The sequence below is a fragment of the Pteropus medius genome, unplaced genomic scaffold (assembly GCF_902729225.1).
Source record: "Pteropus medius unplaced genomic scaffold, Ma_sr-lr_union100, whole genome shotgun sequence".
In the NCBI taxonomy this organism is placed as follows: Eukaryota; Metazoa; Chordata; class Mammalia; order Chiroptera; family Pteropodidae; genus Pteropus; species Pteropus medius.
The window spans coordinates 34,429,321-34,449,036 of NW_024349800.1; the positions used below are offsets into that span (position 1 = coordinate 34,429,321).

Here is a 19,716-nt window from a genome sequence, read left to right on the forward strand (position 1 = left end):
CTATGTCCATAGGTTAGAAAAATTTTGGTAAGATGTCAATACTACCTAAAGCTATCTAACAGATTCAGCGCTAAATCCTATCAAAATCCAAATGACATTGTTTATATAAGTAGGATAATCCACCTTAAAATTCATATGGAATTTCAAAAGAAGACACAAGTTGGAGGTCTCACATGACCTGATTTCAAAAATTACTAAAAAAAACTATATGAGTTAAAACAGCGTGGTATTGGCATAAAGAGAGACAATAGATTAATGAAATAGCCCCAAAATAAACCCCAAATATATGGACTAATGATTTTCAGCAAAAGTGATAAGACCATTCAACGAGAAAGAGACAGTAGTTTCAACAAATAGTGGTGCGGAAACTGAGAATCCACATGTAAAAACAATAAAGTTGGACCCTTAGTTGATATCACATATAGAAATTTACTCAAAATGGGTTAAAGACTTAACCATGAGAAAAAAATCATAGAAGAAAATCTTCATGACATTGGATTTGGGAATAATTTCTTAGATATGACACCAAAAGCACAGGCAAAAAACATTTGATAAAATGGGTTTCATCAAAATTAAAAACCTGTGTGCATCAAAGGGCACTATCAACAAGGTGAAAAGGCAAATCATAAAAGGGGAGAAATATTTGCAAATCATATATGTGATAAAGAGTTAACATCCAGAGTGTATAAAGAACTACAAACAATCTGATTGTAAAATGTGCTAAGGACTTGAATAGACATTTCTCTAAAATATACAAATGGCCAATAAGCACATGAAAAGATATTCAATATCACTAATCATTAGGGAACTGCAAATCAAAACAATAATTAGATACCACCTAACACCCATTAGGGCGGCAACTATCAAAGCAAAAAACAAAGTAGCAAGTGCTGGCAAGGATGTGGAGAGATTAGAACACTTGTGCATTGCTGGTGGGAATGTAAAATGGTGAAGCTGCTGTGAAAAACAATATGGTACTTCCTTAAAAAAGTAAAAATAGAATTGCCATATGACCTAGCAATTCCGCATCTGGCTGTATACACCAAATAATTGAAAGCAGGGATCAAAGAGATATTTGTACACCCCAGTTTATAGTAGCATTAGTCACAAGTGCCAAAAGGTATAAGTAACCCAAATGTCCATGAATGGAAAATGAATAAACAAAACATGGTAAATACATAAATAGAATGAAATATTTAACCTTAAAAAAGAAAATTCGGACTCACTACAACATGAAGATGGAAGACATTATTCTGTGTGAAAAAAGACACAAGAAGACAAATGCTGTCCAATTCTACTTATGTGAGATACCTAAAATAGTCAAATTTAGAGAGTCAAATTCATCAAGTAGAATGATGGCTGTCAGGGAAAAAGGGCGAGGGAGGAAAGGGGAGTTATTTATTAATGGGAATGGAGCTTCAATCTGGGAAAATGTTCTGGAGATGGATGATGGTGATAGTTACACAACGATGTGAATGCACTTACTGCTACAGAACTGTACAGTTAAAAATGGTTAAAATGGTAAATTTTTACAATAGAAAAAAAGGACAAAATCAATAGTGGTAACTGTCAGATGTGTAATAACACTGACACAGAGTGCTGGTAGCAGGAAAAATTGGCACACCTCTTTTGAAATATTTAGAACCATAGAAATTTTTACAGTTTTTCTCAATAATCCTACCTTTGAAATGTATTTTTAAAACTGTAAATGAAGCTTAAAAAAGGAATAAAGTTGTTCCTTATGGTGGTATTTTTAGTACTATTCATAATAGCACCCAAAACCATGAAATACTTAGATTAAAAAAAAAAAATTATCTGTATGTTGAGAACTATAAAACAATCAGAAAAGTCAAAGAACTAAATAAATTGACAATGCATTGTGAAGATATCCATTTTCTCCTTTTTGATCTATAGATCTAACACAACCCAAATCAGAGTCCCAGCAGCTTTTTTTGGTAAAAATTGACAAGCTCATTCAAACATTGATACAGAAAAGCAAGGGAATTTGAAAAACCAAAACAACTTTGAGAAAGAACAAAATTGACATACTCTCTGATGTTCAGACTTACCATAAAGCTACCATAATCAAGACAGTGTGGTACTAGTGCAAAGACACAGGAATTAATGAAACAGAGTGAAAGTCCACAAATAAACCTACACACATATGGTAAGTGATTTTCATTAAAAGTGCAGTGCTTTAGAAACTTACTATGCTTTAGACAATGCAAGTCCCTTCAACAAGTGATACTCAAACAAACAAACGCCCATCTGCAAAAAAAACAAAAACAAAAAATCCTAAATCCTAACCTTGCACTATATACAAAAATTACCTCAAAATGGACCATGGTATTAAATGTAAAATCTATAAAATTTTTAGAAGCATGAGATCTTTGCAACCTTTGGTTAGATAATATACATGAAGCAAAAATCAAGAGGAAAAAATAATAAATTAGACTTTATCAAAATCAAAAACTTCTCTCCAGAAGACAGTGAAGCAAGGATGTGAAACTACAAAACTTACACATGGCTAGTAGAAATGCAAATCCCACCATACACTGCTAGTGGAAATATGGCCACTTTGCAAATGAGTATGGCAGTTTCTTATAAGCCTACAGGTATCAAATGACCTAGAAATCACACTCCTAGGTATTTACTCAAAAGAAAATCTCAGTCCACAACAAAAACAACCTGCAGGTGACTGTTTTTAGGAGCTTTATTCACAAATGCCAAAATCTGCAAACAACCCAAATGTCCAAATGGTGAATGCATAACTGTGATACAACGAAATATACTGATATAAGCAACAACATGGATGAATCTCGAATGTATTATGCTAAAGGTATATATGATTCAATTTGTTAGACATTCTGGAAAAGCCAAGCCTATACCAAAAGTTAACAGAACAGTGAATGGACTGCCAGAGAACAGAGGTTGAGGGAGGGAATTGACTACAAATGGGCATGAGGGACTTTTTTGGAAAGTTCATACGGTTATTTGACTCCAACATCCTCTTCCAAGATGGTAATTTGACCAAAATAGCCAGCAGTTTTGCAGTAATATCCATCATTGATACTGTAGGACCATGAATAGAAAGATTTAAGTCTTTCATATGGCCAAACATCCACTACGTAGATCATCAATGAACTCCTCCAAGTCATTGAGAGGGTTTTAAATGTCTCCCAAATGATCAATTGAGCATTGTCCTTTGAAAAGGCTGAAAAATTCTGCATGAAAAAGAATTTAACATTTTGCCCACACTTTTTGACAGATGTCTTGAAAAAGACAATAATTCAATACCTTCGTACTAATGTATTTGAGTTTCATAGCAGCCAATGAGACTTCTTTTTGAATTATTGGCTGTATCTTAGCATTAATGCATGCCAATGTGCTGAAATAGATAGCAATGCTCTCTTTACTGAAACGGCAAAACCACATGTCGCCAAGCATCTCAGGAGCACCATCATTAATGTAGAGAGCACCAAATTCTGCTAAGGAAAAAAGAAACTTTTCATTATTACCAAGATGTTAATATCCATTTCCAAAAAGAAAAGTCTCATAACATAGGAAATTTTTGATGGTGCCAATGTGCAAATAATGATTAAAATCAGATGCTGGCTGCCCTGAGCAACACTAGTATTTTTATCTTGTAGAACGTTAAAGGAAAGTCACTGCTGATTCTTCTATTGATTCTGGCTGAATGTGAAGAAATGTCAACAGCTCTAGTGTGGACGGCATCATCTGACAAAGGCATTGCTTCAATTTTCTTTCTCTGTTCTAAAACAAACTAGCTCAATGATTTCCAAGATTCTCAGTATCACCATGGTCTTGTCAATTGTACATGGCTTCTGTAGCTGAATAGTAAATAAGCAAATGCATAGGATGCTGCAAAATAAAGCTTTGTTTGTCAAATCTAGCTTCCAACCTTCCCAATTTAAGCTATATTCTTAATGAAAGAACCATATTTTTCCAATGGCTGCTAAGGCCTAACGGAGCTTCATACCTATATGTGGGGATGAATATAAATCAAGAGAAACTGAAGCTATAACATAGTTTCTGTTCACATTATAAAACTAAACTATGTGAAATTCAGTTGTCTATAATCATGATATCAAGGCAAATCTCTAATTCTTAACAGAAATGTAACCCAGTTATCTACTATAACAGCATTAATGATTATATGTGACCTGACCATGCACGCTAGCATCCCATGCCACTCTACTCTTATTTGGCATGAAATATACCTTAACATATTATGACAAATACAAAAACTATGTTGTTAAGTTGGCTTTTTTCCTATAAAGAAAAACACCACATATCTGGTTTAAAACTCTCTGATTTAGAGATATTTAGGAGTGGCATATAGTGACTCAAAATATATTTGCCCAGTTAACTGCATTCTGAATTCAAATAACTATTGATATATATTATCTTTTAGAAGAATATCAGAATGGATTTGGAAGAAAATAAAAGCTCTTACTTGAAGTTATATATTCTCAATCCTCTGACTCTGTCCATTTTTCATTCATATACTGATTCTGAGCTAGATAAGTGGTTCTTAATCTTAACTACACATCACAATCACCTCAGAAAGCTCTTAAACACTAATGAGTGGACTCCACTCCAGAATGGGGTAGACCTGAACATTTTTTAATGCCTCAATGATTCTAATATTTAGCTAGAATTGAGAAGTACTGAGCCAAATAATCACAGAGACTGTTCTTCAAAAGCTTAAAGTCCAGTATATATTACTAGATACTAAGTATACAGATTAATGTACCCCTCAAAGCAAAAAGAACACTTTAGTGTATCTTAACTACATAACAGAAACATGCTTAAGGTGCTATAACACAGAAGAGATACATCCAATCTAGTAATGAAGGGGGAGGGGGAGGTAAAGAGGTATTAGAGTGAGATTTCTGAAGGAAGCGATAAATGGATAAGTAGGAATTAACCAGAGGAAAGGACAGTAGGGAGAAAATCCAGGCACCAAGCAGAGAGGATAACAGAAGCAAAAAGAGAGGTAGGAAACAAGGTTAACAGATTTGCTTACAGTCTGGTGTTCACATATTTAGGCATGAAATGAAGTACGAAACTGTGGTGGAGAAAGAGCATAGAGGTCCTTGCATGTCAGTGATGAGCTAAGCAGGCTGCATTTTGGATAAATCTCTGGTAGCCATGAGGAACAGAAATAATAGCTAACACGCAGTGTACTGCTGAGCACTTTGCGTTGATTATCTCATGTAATCCTCACACCACAACTCTGGTAGATATTAGTATCCTTATTTTACAGATGAGGAAACAGTAACTGTCCAAGTCACAGAGATAGAGAAGGGATTCAAAATAATTCTGATTCTTGAATCCTAAACCTTTAACCTTTAGAATGGATGGATTCGGAGGAATGGTTTGAGAAACAGTAAAATAAACTAGTTAGGTAACTATTATGTTATCCCAAATGAGAGGCAATTAGTGCACTGGCAGTAGGGATGAAGAGATACTTGGTTTTAAAAGTTATCAAAATCACATGATTCAGCCTTAAAAGGGAATGAAATTCTGACACATGCTACAACATAAAAGAACCTTAAAAATATTATGCTAAGTAGAATAAGTCAGTCCTAAAAAAACAAATATGGTATGATTCCACTTATGAGGTACCTAGAATAGTCAAATTCAGAGATAGAAAGTAGAAGTTACCAGGGACTAAATGGAGGGCGGTAGGGGGAAAGTTATTGTTTAATGAGTACAGAATTTCAGTTTGAAATGAAAATGTTCTGGAGGTGACAGTGGTGAGGGTCGTACAACAATGTGAATGTCCTTAATGCCACTGAACTGTACACCTAAAAATAGTTAAAATGTTAAATTTTATTATATATATTTGCCACATTTAAAAAATAATTTTTAAAATCACATGATATAAGGAGAATAAAGGGAAAGAAGAGCCAAATGCTAACTGTAGTCTTTAGCTTGGGACACCAGGAAGGCAGTGGCACCATGCACTATCTCTGATAAAAAACAAAGAATTACTGAGACATTCCAGTAGAACTGTCTAGAAGGCAAACAGACACAAAAATGAAGCCCAGAGGAGTAACAAGGTTGGAAGTGTAGTCAACAAACAGGTGGTTGTTAAAACCAAGATAATGCCTGAGACTACCCAGGGAAAACAAGGAGAGAAATGAGCTGAGGATAGACTCTTAGGAAACAGGAGGGGCAAAGAGGAGGAGCTCATGAAGATTAATGGATGCAGTAAGAAAGATAAATATTTAAAAGATAAGGCAGCAGAAATGACAATATTTGGAACTGGGGCAATGAAGATGGTTGGGGAGGGCATATAAGAGATAAAAAGAAATTAAAGAAGATATACTACCATACCCATTTCTCTGTTAATTCTATATTTGGAGTCCTAAGAAAGACATGAGTTTCTAGTTCCCTATGGCATTAAAAGATTAGAGAACAAAATTCCCACACTGAGAAAAAACTTAACATAGTCACCTACACTTTAAAATAGGAGAACATCAAAAATTGTCAGGAATATATTTTATGAAACAGTAAGAATGTTAAATTAACATAGAAACTTTAAGATCTCTGATAGTCTACACAGGAAAAGTAAACAATTATTGCTAATTGTAACTTGTTTTAAGCAATGAGAGCTTTTGAAAAGCTACTTATAAAAAAGATATAATTTTTTTGAAAATTATATCAGAATAAACTTTACTAGATTACGAACTATTTTATCCTAAAGTAATTTTTTAATTTTATAAATACTTTTGAATATTTGAATTTTTGTTTTAACCATAGATCTACTTTAACACTAACAAGTTGTATGAAAAGTTACTCATATATATCACATGTCCATAAAGCACAATAGCACTACTATACAGCTTCTTACGGTGCCAGAAGCTATTAAAAACTCTATATACATCTCTAATAATTCTAAAAATTATGAAGTTGATTTTATGCCAGGTTCACAGAAGATAATTTCAGAGAGAAATATTATATATCTTACTTATAAGTGGTAAATCTGGAATTTGAACCTATTTTGGCTCCAAAGCTTAAGTTCTCAACCACTATGCCCTAAACAATCCTTGATTAATCTCCCTTAATCTATTTCTCCATATCAGAACAAAGTACAAGTTGACATCTAATAAGTAACAGTAGAATAAGTCCTTGAATTATCAGTTTTTGAATCATCAAAAATCTGCAAAGTTCAGAGGCCAGAAGAAAAATGCCTCCAAAAGTTTTAAGTGATGAAAACAAAATACTTATTTTAAATGTAGTTATTTTACCTCAAAACCAAATGTTTTATAATGTGAGTTTAGCCTATACTTCTTACATTTTATATATTATGTAGAAAATGAAAAGAATAACTCTAAAAACATTTTAATCTGAATATACTAAAACTAAACTAGAAATAGACTTGCTAAAAGACTGAACGGGCTTCATCAAACACCTGAAATATTCTAATATAGGTTAAATAGTTTCTAATAGTCATTTTCTTTGTTGGCTATCCTTCACTATACCCTATAGCATTTCCCTTCTACCTAGGAAAATGTTAAGGTAGCACTTAACTATCCATTGCTACAGATTTGTGCAGCAGTTCTAGAGGACCACTAAACCACCAGCTACAGACACAAACCATTAATTGTACATGTCACTAAAAATTGTCTAAATAGAGTTAGCTGTAAGACATATTTGTAAAAAGAAAAAGTGAAATTTTTAATTTTACTATCCAAAATTCCCCATGAATCTTTCTGCCATCACTATTTCCTTGGAAATTAATAATTAAAATTTATTTTCAACATAGAAATTTAACTAGAAGCTATTTTTCAATGTTTGAATTCCAAAAGAAATTAACTAGTATTTTAGCAAACAAGGAGAAACAAGATATCTACTAGAAGATAATTCCTCAGGTAGGAAAAATTTTTATATGGGAGTTTAGGAAAATTAAGTAGAGCAAGAAAAAAATACTTTGGACCTCTTTCGTATATTAAGTGTGACAATGAATTAACCTCAAAATATTCATTTATTAGGATGGATTCTCACAATGTAAGGGAGAGGTAAAATGGATTACCTTAAAACAAATGCATTTTCTTTAAAAAAAATTCTAATTCATTAATTAAAATTAAAAATTTAGTCTACAACCATGCCACCCTGAACGAGCCCAATCCCGGCTCATCTCGGAAGCTAAGCAGGGTTGGGCCTGGTTAGCACTTGGACGGGAGACCACCTAGGAAGACCAGGTGCTATAGGCATAAAAAATAAAAAAATAAGGGATTGTAAAATGACAAGGTCCTTATAATCTGTGAGGTCAACCAAGGGTTGCCTCGCTTAAAAAAAAAAAAAAATTTAAAATGCTAACCATGAATACTTTATAACTGTTATAGTAAAAACAATCTTAAAAAATCTTGTAAAGGAAAATACAAAACATACACTTCTGAATAATCTTACACCTTAAAAAACTCAGGATGTCCATCACTGGCTACCGTTTATCCCCTAATACCATTAAATTAAACACAGAACTACCTTGTCCGAGACAGATAGGCTGCTTGGCTCCTCTACACGTCTTGGCTGCTTTACACAATCATATCCAAAAATCCTATTTTTAAGAACATGAAGCTGAACATCAGACATGTGCTGGTGCTGAGCCCCCTGAAGGCCTGGGGGCAGGGGCCCACCATGAAGATTTTGAGTCACGTTAGCTGAAACACGGAGCAAAGGCTCCCCGTTAGCAACTGTTTGAGAGACTTGTGGAGGAAAAACAACACCTGGAAGACTGATATACTGAGAGCCCTCTGGCTGACTCAGCAAAGCTTCAGACATTATTTTATGTTCATTTCCAGGAGTTACAAGTATATCACTGGTGGCATTTTCCAAAGGCTTCCTATCCATTGTCCCAGAATGAAGAATTGTGGGTTGTTGGAACACAGTTTCCATTCTCTGTGATTTTTCAGTAGTTGCTTGAAGAGAACATGGGTTCAATCGTGGAACACTGGTCTGTATTACTGAAGGTTGCCCAAGCTGTTGAAATACTTGAATTGGATGCTGAAGAATACTTGCTCTTCCAGAAGCCTGTGTCACCATAATTGGTACATTGACTTTATAAAGGTGACCTTTAAAAGGAGATATAAAAAAAAAAAGTCAAAACTGTAAGAATAGAATCCTAATCTCCTTTAAAATAAAATCTCACTCACAACAGGTCGGGGAAGAAATATATCTATATGTTAATAGTGGTTATCTCCAGGAGTTTCTTTTATCCTTCAGAGTTTTCGTATTTTCTACAATAAATATATATTACTTAATTTCCAAAATTAAATGTCTTGCTTTGACTCTAGCCTTTTCTCAATATTGCTTATATGGCACACTTTGAGATACATACAGGCCACCAATATTTACTCCATGAACCTTTCCCATTGTTTGATAAATTGCGGTGTTACCAACCCGAGTAGGGATTTTAATTAACAATCATGGAGAATATATTTCATATATTTAAAATAAAAGATACCATATAACCATTATAAGTCTGCCCAAAAAGAATTTAATAATTTCAAAAGTTACCAAATTTCTCCCCTTTCCCTTAATATAAAACTAAAAAGAAGAAATTTATCTTTTGAGCACTAGGTGCTTTTCTTAAAATTTGCAACAACCAAAGGAATAGGTAGGAGTCTCTTTCAAATCAAGAAAAATTACTTTGAAAAGCAGAACGTGGATAATCTCCAAACATTTTGGATATTCTTTCTATTATGCCGTATACTATCCAAAAGAAAGGAAGCAAAAGTTGATCAATTTTATCTTTAGTTTTTGTTGATTAGAACTAGCAGGAATGCAGATATGTTATTTTGTAGTTGTCAAGACTTACATAACTGACTTGAATTAGAGAAAACATATAAAGCATCTTATACAATGCTGGGAATGAAATACTAGACAAGCCAAGTACAGTTATCTTTCATGGTAGATTGCCTTCATAACAATAACTGCCATTTATTATTACTTTTAAAGTAAGCTTTATTAAAAGTTCCTATAACTTCAATAACTTCTGATATAAAGTTTATTAAAAATTATGAAAATTAACATCAAGCAGTCAATACCAATGCTAAAAACATTTTTAGGCTATACTCTTACCAGATGCAGTCTGTAGTGTCACATCTGCAGGAACATGAATAGGATAACCAGGAAAAGTAAAGTTTGCACTGGAGTTTGAGGCACCCTACATGACAAATTTATATGAGAAAGTTAGAAAAAAGCTTTACTTATATTTTTCCCTTATCTCGTGGGAGGTCAAAAAATATTTCAGGACAGCAATTTGATAACACAACATTACACCTGAGTTCTTTGAATAAAACGGCTTTTTTATATTTTATTTAAATTATCTCATTAAGGATAAAAGGAATTTTGTTCTATGGCTATTAGCAACGAAGCCATTAAGTCTTAAACAATATGAACACTGACTCATAAAACTTGCCTGGGCCACTGATATGTCAAATATAAGAACCACAGCTGTTATAGGAGATCTCTAGTTTGTATGTTGATCACGAATGGTATTTTAAAGTAGACAATACAATAGTGTATAATTTTTACTTTGGAATTATTAAAACTTAGGGTTTCAATTTTTTTTAAATACTAAATCAAAAGACAAAGAAACATTTGGCCTATCAGACCTGCAAAAATTTAAAAGATTAATAATACTCAATGTGGGTAAGGACATGATAAAAATCAATTCTCTCAGCCCACTGCTTGTATGAGCATATATGTTACAATTCTTTTGGAGGGCAATTTTTCAATATATACCATGCATGATCTTCGACCCAGAAATGCTACTTCTAGAAATTCATCCTGATTATCACACAAATACACAAAGACATATCTACAAATATAATCAATGGAATGTTATATTAGAAAAAAAAAACTAATAATAATTTGAATGTCCATCAATAAAAGATTGGTTAAACTCTGATACATCCACTAAGGCTAATCAATATTTAGCTGGCACTGAAAAGGTCCATTTATATTACTAAGTTGAAAAAAAAAGAAATTACAGAAACAGTATAGAGAATTCTACTTTTACCCTGAAAATTAATATCACTTCCATGAAAGAAATCTAGATGTAGATATATCAAACAATGATAACAGTTATCTTTGGGGTATAATACTGCAAGGCTCTTTTACTTCCTACTTTATAAATTTGTTTGTTTTTACTTTTTAAAGGTACATTATTTCTTTAATCAGGACAAAAGGTATTTTCAAGAATTTCAAAGACAGATATTTCTTCATTGGTCTCCTATCAAAAGCAGTACCATTCTTCCCAAAAATCCTGGAAGGGGTGTGGAGGTGTGGTTGTTTGTTTTTAAGAAGAAATGGAAATAAGTAGACCCTTTTACCCTAGAAAGGTAACTCGAGCAGAAAGAACATGAAAAACAGTTAGTAGATTATATACCATCAGTGCCACAGAAGAAAGGTAAAAAAGTGCTATTTTTCTCCACCCAAAAACTACTCAATTTTCAATATGTAAGTTTTAATTTTACTTTCTGCCCCCCAAAACCTAGGTGGGGAGAATCTATTCTTTAACCTTTCTTACACAAAAGTAAAAAATGACCAAAATATTCCATTTAAATCAAAATAACTATGATGTACCTCAACTCTGGGGGGAAAAAAATCAAGAAAAAAAACATGACATTGAAATAATAGGATCCAAATATATAACATTATACAGTGTATTAAAATGCCATACAATGTAACTTCAGAAATTTCCTAATGTTGGCAGTCTGGGCAGATGCTAACAACTGCTCTGGAAGATAGGAAAAGCTGGTAAAGAAAATGTCAATTCTAGAACTCCTGAGCTTTTGCAACATCTATGTTACAGAAGCTATTCCTGTCTCCCCATCTTTTATCACATCTTTTCCTATTCAACTGGAAGATTAGGAATTATATCTATGCCCAGCCTTATGCCACCATTCACTAAAAGTGGGGCATGTTTTTGAAATATATCTTTAAAAAGCTACATACCAGTTCTGCTGTGGTAAAACTTGGAAGAGTTCTACCAGCAGGAATAACTAACGATGCTGCATAGAAAACAAAATAGTTACACATTTATTAGAATTTACCAATTTAATAAAATTGCTAAGTATAGCTTATTTTTTAAAATGATTTCTATCACTAACATGTTTGACCATGGCGAATTCTAAATTTCTTGATTCCAAAAGAGGTGAAAGTATTTAACTATATTTTCTCCAACAACTTTAAAGATGTTACAACTAACTTATTTTAAATACTAAAAGAAAGTATCTCATTGTAATCAAGTATGCTGTACTATAGAAATCCATAATGAAATACCTAGGTTGTCTTTAGTAAGTCAACGTCACACTAAATCTCCATCAAATTTTTTCACAGGGGAGAAAAAGGAATATTTGCTAAAGTGCCCATTTCCAAGTGACCATACTAATGAGCAAAAATACATAACCCAACATTAACCATTCTAAATTTTATAGATTCAAAACAAATTTCAATTTATTCATTTTATGAAAAATTTTTTGCATTCCTTTAGCCAAGTAAACACAGCTACATAGTTTTAGAAATAATAAATAAGAACATGTCTCCCAATCTCTTTGCATGAAACAGGGATGACTGCAAAGAAAAATCTAAGAACAAATTCTTAGGAGATCAACTCAACCTCCATCAATGCTGCAATCTCATATAACAATTTTCTATGCTAATTATACCTTCATTTATAATACATCTAAAAGGCTAGCCAAATTGTTGTAAATGTAATCATTAAAAATCAGTCTAAAAAACAAATAGTAACTACAGTAGGAGGATCTCAGTTGACCAATGTAACCTTAAACCTTACCTCAAGGTTCATTTTACCTAGCTGACCATGACTGTTAGAATATCATCTTGCCTTTAATAAAAAACAAGAATGTTTTAACATGTTTATGCAGCACATATATATTAAATGTAATATTTATAATGGCCTTTTCTACATACTGCATTAAGGAAAATTTCCCAAAGATCTGTTTCTGACACTAGAATGGTTCCATCATATACAACAAACAGCTCAGAAGAGCAAATATTTTTTAAAATAACCATTCTTCCCACATTAAGACAACAGAAGTGAGGCTACAGAGATTGATGGTTAATGAAGCACAAAATTATTTTTATCCTCTGTTCATCTATGGCTTTGCTTATTAACAGCATTCTTTTAGAAAGACTAAATTAGAAAGAATTGGAGTGGCAGGAACACAATGATATTAGTCTTAATTAGGTGAAGTGAGCAAAGCTCAAGCTGGTATGGTACAGCTTAAGCCATAGCCTGAGAGGAAACAAAAATCTGTTAACACACTGTCTGAAGCAATTAAATGAATTTCTCAAGGAAAGATAACAACAATGCTCTTCTTTTAAAGACCTTGCAATAAATCCTAAAGGATAATTCTCTATACTTACATAAATCAAACAGAGCTATAAGAGTTTTAAGAGTTTCTTTATAGTCATGGGAATAAAAGCATGAACTAAGTTTTATAGTGAAGTTTCAGCAGTTCCTACTTAATTTTAATACTAAATTTGCAAGTGACATGCACTATTTATTTATATTCACAAACTATATATATCAATTTATGTGCCTAAAACACATTTTTTAAAATAATCAAGATGGTTTTGATAACCAATTAGTTTTAACTGAATACATGTTTTTATTTAAACAAAGTGTCAGAACTTTTGGTCTTCATCTATATATTCTAGAAATATTAAATTTCACAAACAGGCTTTAGAAAAAATTCAATCCTACAAACATATTTAAGAAATTTTATAAAAATTTGTCATTAACAACATTCATATTTATAAGTGTATTTTTCCCCACACACCAAAAAGTCTTTAGGCAGTTAATGGTTTCACAATTTTTGGTCCTGCTTTGAACCATTCCAAATCTCAATATAAGTCACATGATTCAAGAGGTGCAAAGAGGTCAATTTTTTCTTTGTGACTACTCATCAGCAATATGGATGTCTCCTGATGACCAAACTGAATACTCTAGCTCAAATCACCTCAAGAACCAACAGCACTGCTGAAATTTTCACCAGGAAAATTCTGGTGAAAATGTAAGTTCAAGAATAAATAGACATATAGTTTGTACTTGAACTTTAGTAGTTTTAATGCTCAAAGATAAAAGTCACCACAAACTTATGCTCCTGTTATTCCCTTTCTTCCTCCCACGATGACTGATGGTTTCATCAAAAAGGCCATGTGACATGAAGACCAAATAGCATAAGCTGATTTGAATTGCCTTAGAAATAAGGCAATCAGAGACTAAGTGACTACATGTCCCAGTTTGCCAATGACAGTCCTAATTTACACCTGTTTTTCTAAGGTTACTAAGAGAATTCCATTTCTCTCTCAAAGTGGATTATAGACAAAACTCAGAATTGACAACACAATATTCCGGGAGAAAAACTAAAGTGGAAGTCTACCACCATCCGAATTCAAGACTTACTATAAAACTGCAGCAATCAAGACAGTGCGGTATTAGAGAAAGAAAAGACAAATAGATCAATGAAACAGAATAAAGATCCCAGAAATGGACCTCAACTGATCTTTAACAAAGGAGTAAAGGCAATACAATGGAGCAAAGATAGCCTCTTCAACAAATGGTGCTGGGACAACTGGACATCACACACACACAAATGAATCTAGACACAGACCTTATACCCTTCATAAAAATTAACTCAAAATAAATCATACACCCAACTGTAAAATGCAAAACTATAAAACTCCTGGAAGATAATATAGGAGAAAACCTAGATGACCATGAGTCTGGCGATGACTTTTTAGATACAACACCAAAGCCACGATCCACGAAAGAAATAATTGATAAGCTGGACTTCATAAATTAAAAACTACTTTGCAAAAGACAATGTCAGGAGAATGAGAAGACATAACACAAATTGGGAGAAAATGTCCGCAAAAGACATATCTGATAGGGTACTGTTATCCAAAATACACAAAGAACTCTTAAAACTCAACAAGAAAACAACTCAATTAAAAAAATAGGCCAAACACCTTAACAGATGCTTCACTAAAGAAGATATACAGACAGAAAATAAGCGTATAAAAAGATGCTCCACATCATACATTATTAGGGAAATGCAAATTAAAACAAAAGGATACCACGATGCACCTATCAGAATGGTCAAAATTCAGAACGCTGACAATACCAAAATACTGGTGATACTGTGGAGCAACAGCAAGTCTCGTACATTACTGATGGGACTGCAAAATGGTACAGCCACTTTAGAAGACAGGTGGTGTTTTTTTTTTTAATGAAAGTAAACATACTCTTACCATAAAAATGCAGCAATCATGTTTCTTGGGATTTACCCAACGGAGCTGAAAACTTATTTCCACATAAAAACCTGTACGCAAATGTTTATAGCAGCTTTATTCATAATTGTCAAAATTTAGCAGCAACCAAGATGTCCTTCAGTATGTGAATGGATAAATAAACTGTGGTACATCCAGACAATGGAATATTATTCATTGCTGAAAAGAAATGAGTTATCAAGTCATGAAGACATGAAGGAACCTTAGTTATATTACTAAAAGGAGACAATCCGAAAAAGCTATATACTGTCTATGGCCATGCCACCCTGAACAAGCCCGATCTCATCTGATCTTGGAAGCTAAGCAGGGTCGGGCCTGGTTAGTACTTGGATGGGAGACCACCTAGGAAGATTAGGTGCTGTAGGCATAAAAAATAAAAAAATAAGGGATTGTAAACTGACAAGGTCCTTGCAATCTATGAGGTCAACCAAGGGTTGCCTCTCCTAAAAAAAATGAAAAGGCTCCATACTATATGATTCCAACTATAATTTATCCTGAAAAGGCAAAACTATGGAAAGATTAGTGATTGCCAGAAGTTGGTGTAGAGGAGATGGATAAATTAAGAGGCACACAGAAGATTTGGGGGGCAATGAAAATACTCTGTAGGATACCGAAATGATGGATACCCAGCATTACAAAGTTACCCAAACCCACAGAATGTACAACACCAAGAGTGATAATATAAAGTATAGAATCTGGTGGTCAATGCAGGTTCATCCATTGTAACAAATGTACCACTCTAGTGGGAGATGTTGATACTGGGAGAAACCATGCATGAATAGGGGCAAAGGGTATATAGGAAATCTCTGTACCTTCTCTCAATTTTGTTGTGAACCTGAAGTTCTGAAAAACTTAAGTCTTAAAAAGGTAGATTATAATTATATATAATCATCCTAAGAATAGACCACTAGTTCTCAAAGTGTAGTGTGCAAACCCCTGGGGAGTCCTTGAGGCCCTTTCAGGGTATTCACAAGGTTAAACTATTTTTATAATACCAAGATGCCTTTTTCATTTCTCACTATTTTTTTCCTTTTTTGTTGATACACTGATGGCACAAAGCAGTGATGAGTAAAACTGAAGGCACCTTGGCATGCATTAAGGCAGTACAAACCTTAATAGTGGTCATTGTATTTATTCTCCATTGCCGCTTGCTTACAGCAAGAAGGAAAAAAAGACAAACAGCAACAACAAAACTGTTTCACTTAAAAAGTTCCTTAAAGAATCCATAAAGAATTATTTTTCTTAAATTTCAATATTCAAGTATACTTTCTTTTAATATTCTGTGTGATGAAATAGGAACAAACATAAAGCATTCCTGAGGCAGACAGAATTACAAAGAAGTATAAGGAAAAGCATTGGTCCTATTGTTTAAGTTGGTAGTTGATCTAGTCTTTTTTTTTTTTCAAGAAACACTATTATTTGAAAGAATAACTGACAAAAACTATGGATAAACTAAGTTATTCAGACTTAGTTCATTAAAAAAAAAAAGTCTGCTAAATACCTAAGTGTGCCCATCACTTTAAGGAAAACAAACCAACAGTATTTGTTTGGCAATGATAAAATTCAAGTCTTCAAGCAAAAATTAGAAATTTGGAAACTTTATATCTACCAAAGTGAGCTTGATAACTTTTCAATACTTTTATGAAGAGATATGACTTTTTATTTTGTATAACAATGTGTCAACTGCATAACTCAGTAAACCAATATTTTCTAAATAACCATGTTACAAAATTACACATGGGTTAAAGTCTTTCAAAGTGCAAGATACACCAGTGAACTTGAACATTACAAAAAGTTCATTGGTTTCAGATTCCACCTTGCGCTACCTCTCAGAAACTACCACTTGTTGAGTTTTAGTGTAATATTAAATTATCTAAAAACACTTAAAATACTCCTCCTTTTCCAATTATCTATCTGTAGGAGGCTAGAATTTCCTCATATACCTTAGCCAAAACTACATATCACAACAGATTGAATTTAGAAATAGACATGAGAATATGGCTGTCTTTTTATTAAGCCAGACACCATCGAGATTTGCAAAAAAGTATGAATGTCACTGTTCTTACTGAATAGTTTTTGTTCTGAAAAATAGTTACTTTTAACAAATATGTTATTTTGTTAACATCATTTTTTAAATTAATAAACCATCTTTTAAATTTATCAACTTTAATTTCTGATATAGTAAACATACTTACAACCCACATAAAAGGTCTTTGAGATCCTCAATTTTTAAGAATGTAAAGGGGTCTTGAGACCAAAAAACAAGTTGACAACTATAGATACAAGAAATTATTAAACAAATGGATAAGACAGTCAAAAATATATATATAATAGGGCAAAACAAGTTTTAAAAGTGGAAGAAAGATAAATGACTTATTCCATTGTAGATTTAAGATTAAGATAACAAGATCTGAACTTATCGAGAGATAAAAAGGTTGCAGAAGCTAGTTTATTTTAATCAAGCTTTTAAAAGTATACAAGGAGATAACATAATTAAGAAGTACATCAATTTTACGAGACTATATGCTTTAAGAATCTTATTGCAGAATACCTAGAAAGAGGGATAAGAACAAGGCCATAATGCATTTTTAAAGGATATATATACTTCCTCTTAAATCATTTCATTAAAAATGATGTAGAATAGAATGGGAAAAAAAACTCTCATTAAAATGTAATTATTTCTATTATTCTAACTTCTAAAACAGAGAATAATAAAGTGCTGAATGAAAGCCAACTAGATCTATTAGTTGCAAGACTATTTTGTGATTTAAATCACTGGGAATATCACCATCTTGCGGCAAAATCAAGTATTGCAATTTTGAATGACGAACCTGAGAAACATTAACTGTGCTTTTAATAAGATAGTCAAGAATTTTACTCCTTACACCTCCCCACCTGCCACTCTCCAAGCCACGCTAAGTAAAAAATTTTCAAGTTCTTTAATAAAGAAAAACATTCAAAAGAATGTTACTTAAATAAATAAAAGAGATGCCCTAATTAAAAAGTTAAAAAATGAAAACATAGCCAAAAACCCAACAACTGACAGAAAATGTTTCAATGTGTCAACATAATAATTAAAACTTCCATGGTTAATTCTTATAGAGAAGAGTTATACTTTATAAGCATAGCATTAGATAAAAGTTGGTAATTCAATATTCATTGTTAATTTATTTATATGTTATAACTGCTGCCACGCTTAAATTCTCTCATTTTGTTAACAGATGAGGTGCTAGCCACCTTACTATTTTTCTCTTCACCTTGGCCCACGTGATTTTCATATGAATTTTCCCAAGTATGCAATGAACAATCTAGTTAGTACCGACAATCTAATCCAAAATCTACCCCTACCTCTTATAAACATTAATCTACTGAATTTCAGCTTAACTCAATAAAACCTATTTGTGTGTCTGCCTGTACGCCTGGGTGTAGTCATATACATATACACACACATTAGAGTAGCATAAAGATTATAAGAATCAGAGGAGAAAAGAATAAAGTCTAGAAAGATAGGTTTATCTTTCATTAGCTAGTCTTTTCCAGTTTAAATTGATACACATAATACGGACAAATATTTCCCTTAAAAGCAGAGGTCTAGATTCAATTAGTCCAAGAATAAAGATAGAGCACATATGGTCATTTCTGGCCATCACTGTATATATGCAAAACAGTGAGGTAATCTGAATAATCTCCACATTCTTGTTAACTCTCCTTTTTGCTTACAATACAATAACAGATATGAAGTAAAGAGAGAAAGCAAGAGAAAGAGAGAGTGCACAAATATGCAAGCACCTGTCTTTCCCTCTGCTTCTTTAGCAAAGGCAGCTGGATTATTCCTTGCCTTGAGCCAATCAAGTCCTCTGAAATAACCAATGTATACTCCCAATAGCCCATATAACTTGTTCCTCTGAAGAAAGGCTTTGTCACCTTTGTGGATTTCAATATTTGAAAAAACTAGTTTGAATAACCTAATTTTTTTGTCAATAATTACATGGTGTGACTGTTTTCATTTAATGATTTTGAGGTCAGAGTACTCTCACCTTAAAAACATTACCCTAATTCAAAACTACCACCAAATAAGAATTTGTTCTGAATATCCAGATGGTACAAATTTACTAACTGTATCCAACCTGTTGAGGATTGCAATGTTTGATGCAAGCTGTGTGGCAACTGAAGGGTGAACAGAGGTGAATGGACACTATTTCTGAAGAAGTCTTCTGTTGCTTTAGACTGCAAAACCTTTGTTTCCCAAAGCTGCAGAGAAAAAAAAAAAAGTTTACTTTTTTAAAAAAGCTAAAGTAAAACATTATAATATTTCCTTTCTTTTTTTTTTTTTTACTTTCTAAATATTAAACTGTCAGC

At 32.9% G+C, this 19,716-nt stretch overlaps 1 protein-coding gene, 1 non-coding gene and 1 pseudogene across 2 annotated transcripts in view; 2 read left to right on the plus strand and 1 right to left on the minus strand.

Moving 5' to 3' along the window:
* Positions 1 to 19,716, minus strand: part of GTF2A1L (general transcription factor IIA subunit 1 like) — a 34,753-nt gene that overhangs the window by 12,457 nt on the left and 2,580 nt on the right. Inside the window, exons 2-5 of the mRNA XM_039887206.1 lie at positions 19,485 to 19,608; positions 11,995 to 12,050; positions 10,114 to 10,198; positions 8,518 to 9,104 (exon numbers count right to left, since the gene is read on the minus strand). Coding sequence (XP_039743140.1) covers positions 8,518 to 9,104; positions 10,114 to 10,198; positions 11,995 to 12,050; positions 19,485 to 19,608 — 852 coding nt within the window. The remainder of the gene's footprint in view (positions 1 to 8,517; positions 9,105 to 10,113; positions 10,199 to 11,994; positions 12,051 to 19,484; positions 19,609 to 19,716) is intronic.
* LOC120622655 (uncharacterized) lies at positions 8,128 to 8,246 on the plus strand (annotated as a pseudogene).
* On the plus strand, positions 15,606 to 15,724 carry LOC120622624 (5S ribosomal RNA). Its single transcript, XR_005658499.1, has one exon. It is a non-coding gene; the product is annotated as a 5S ribosomal RNA (ribosomal RNA).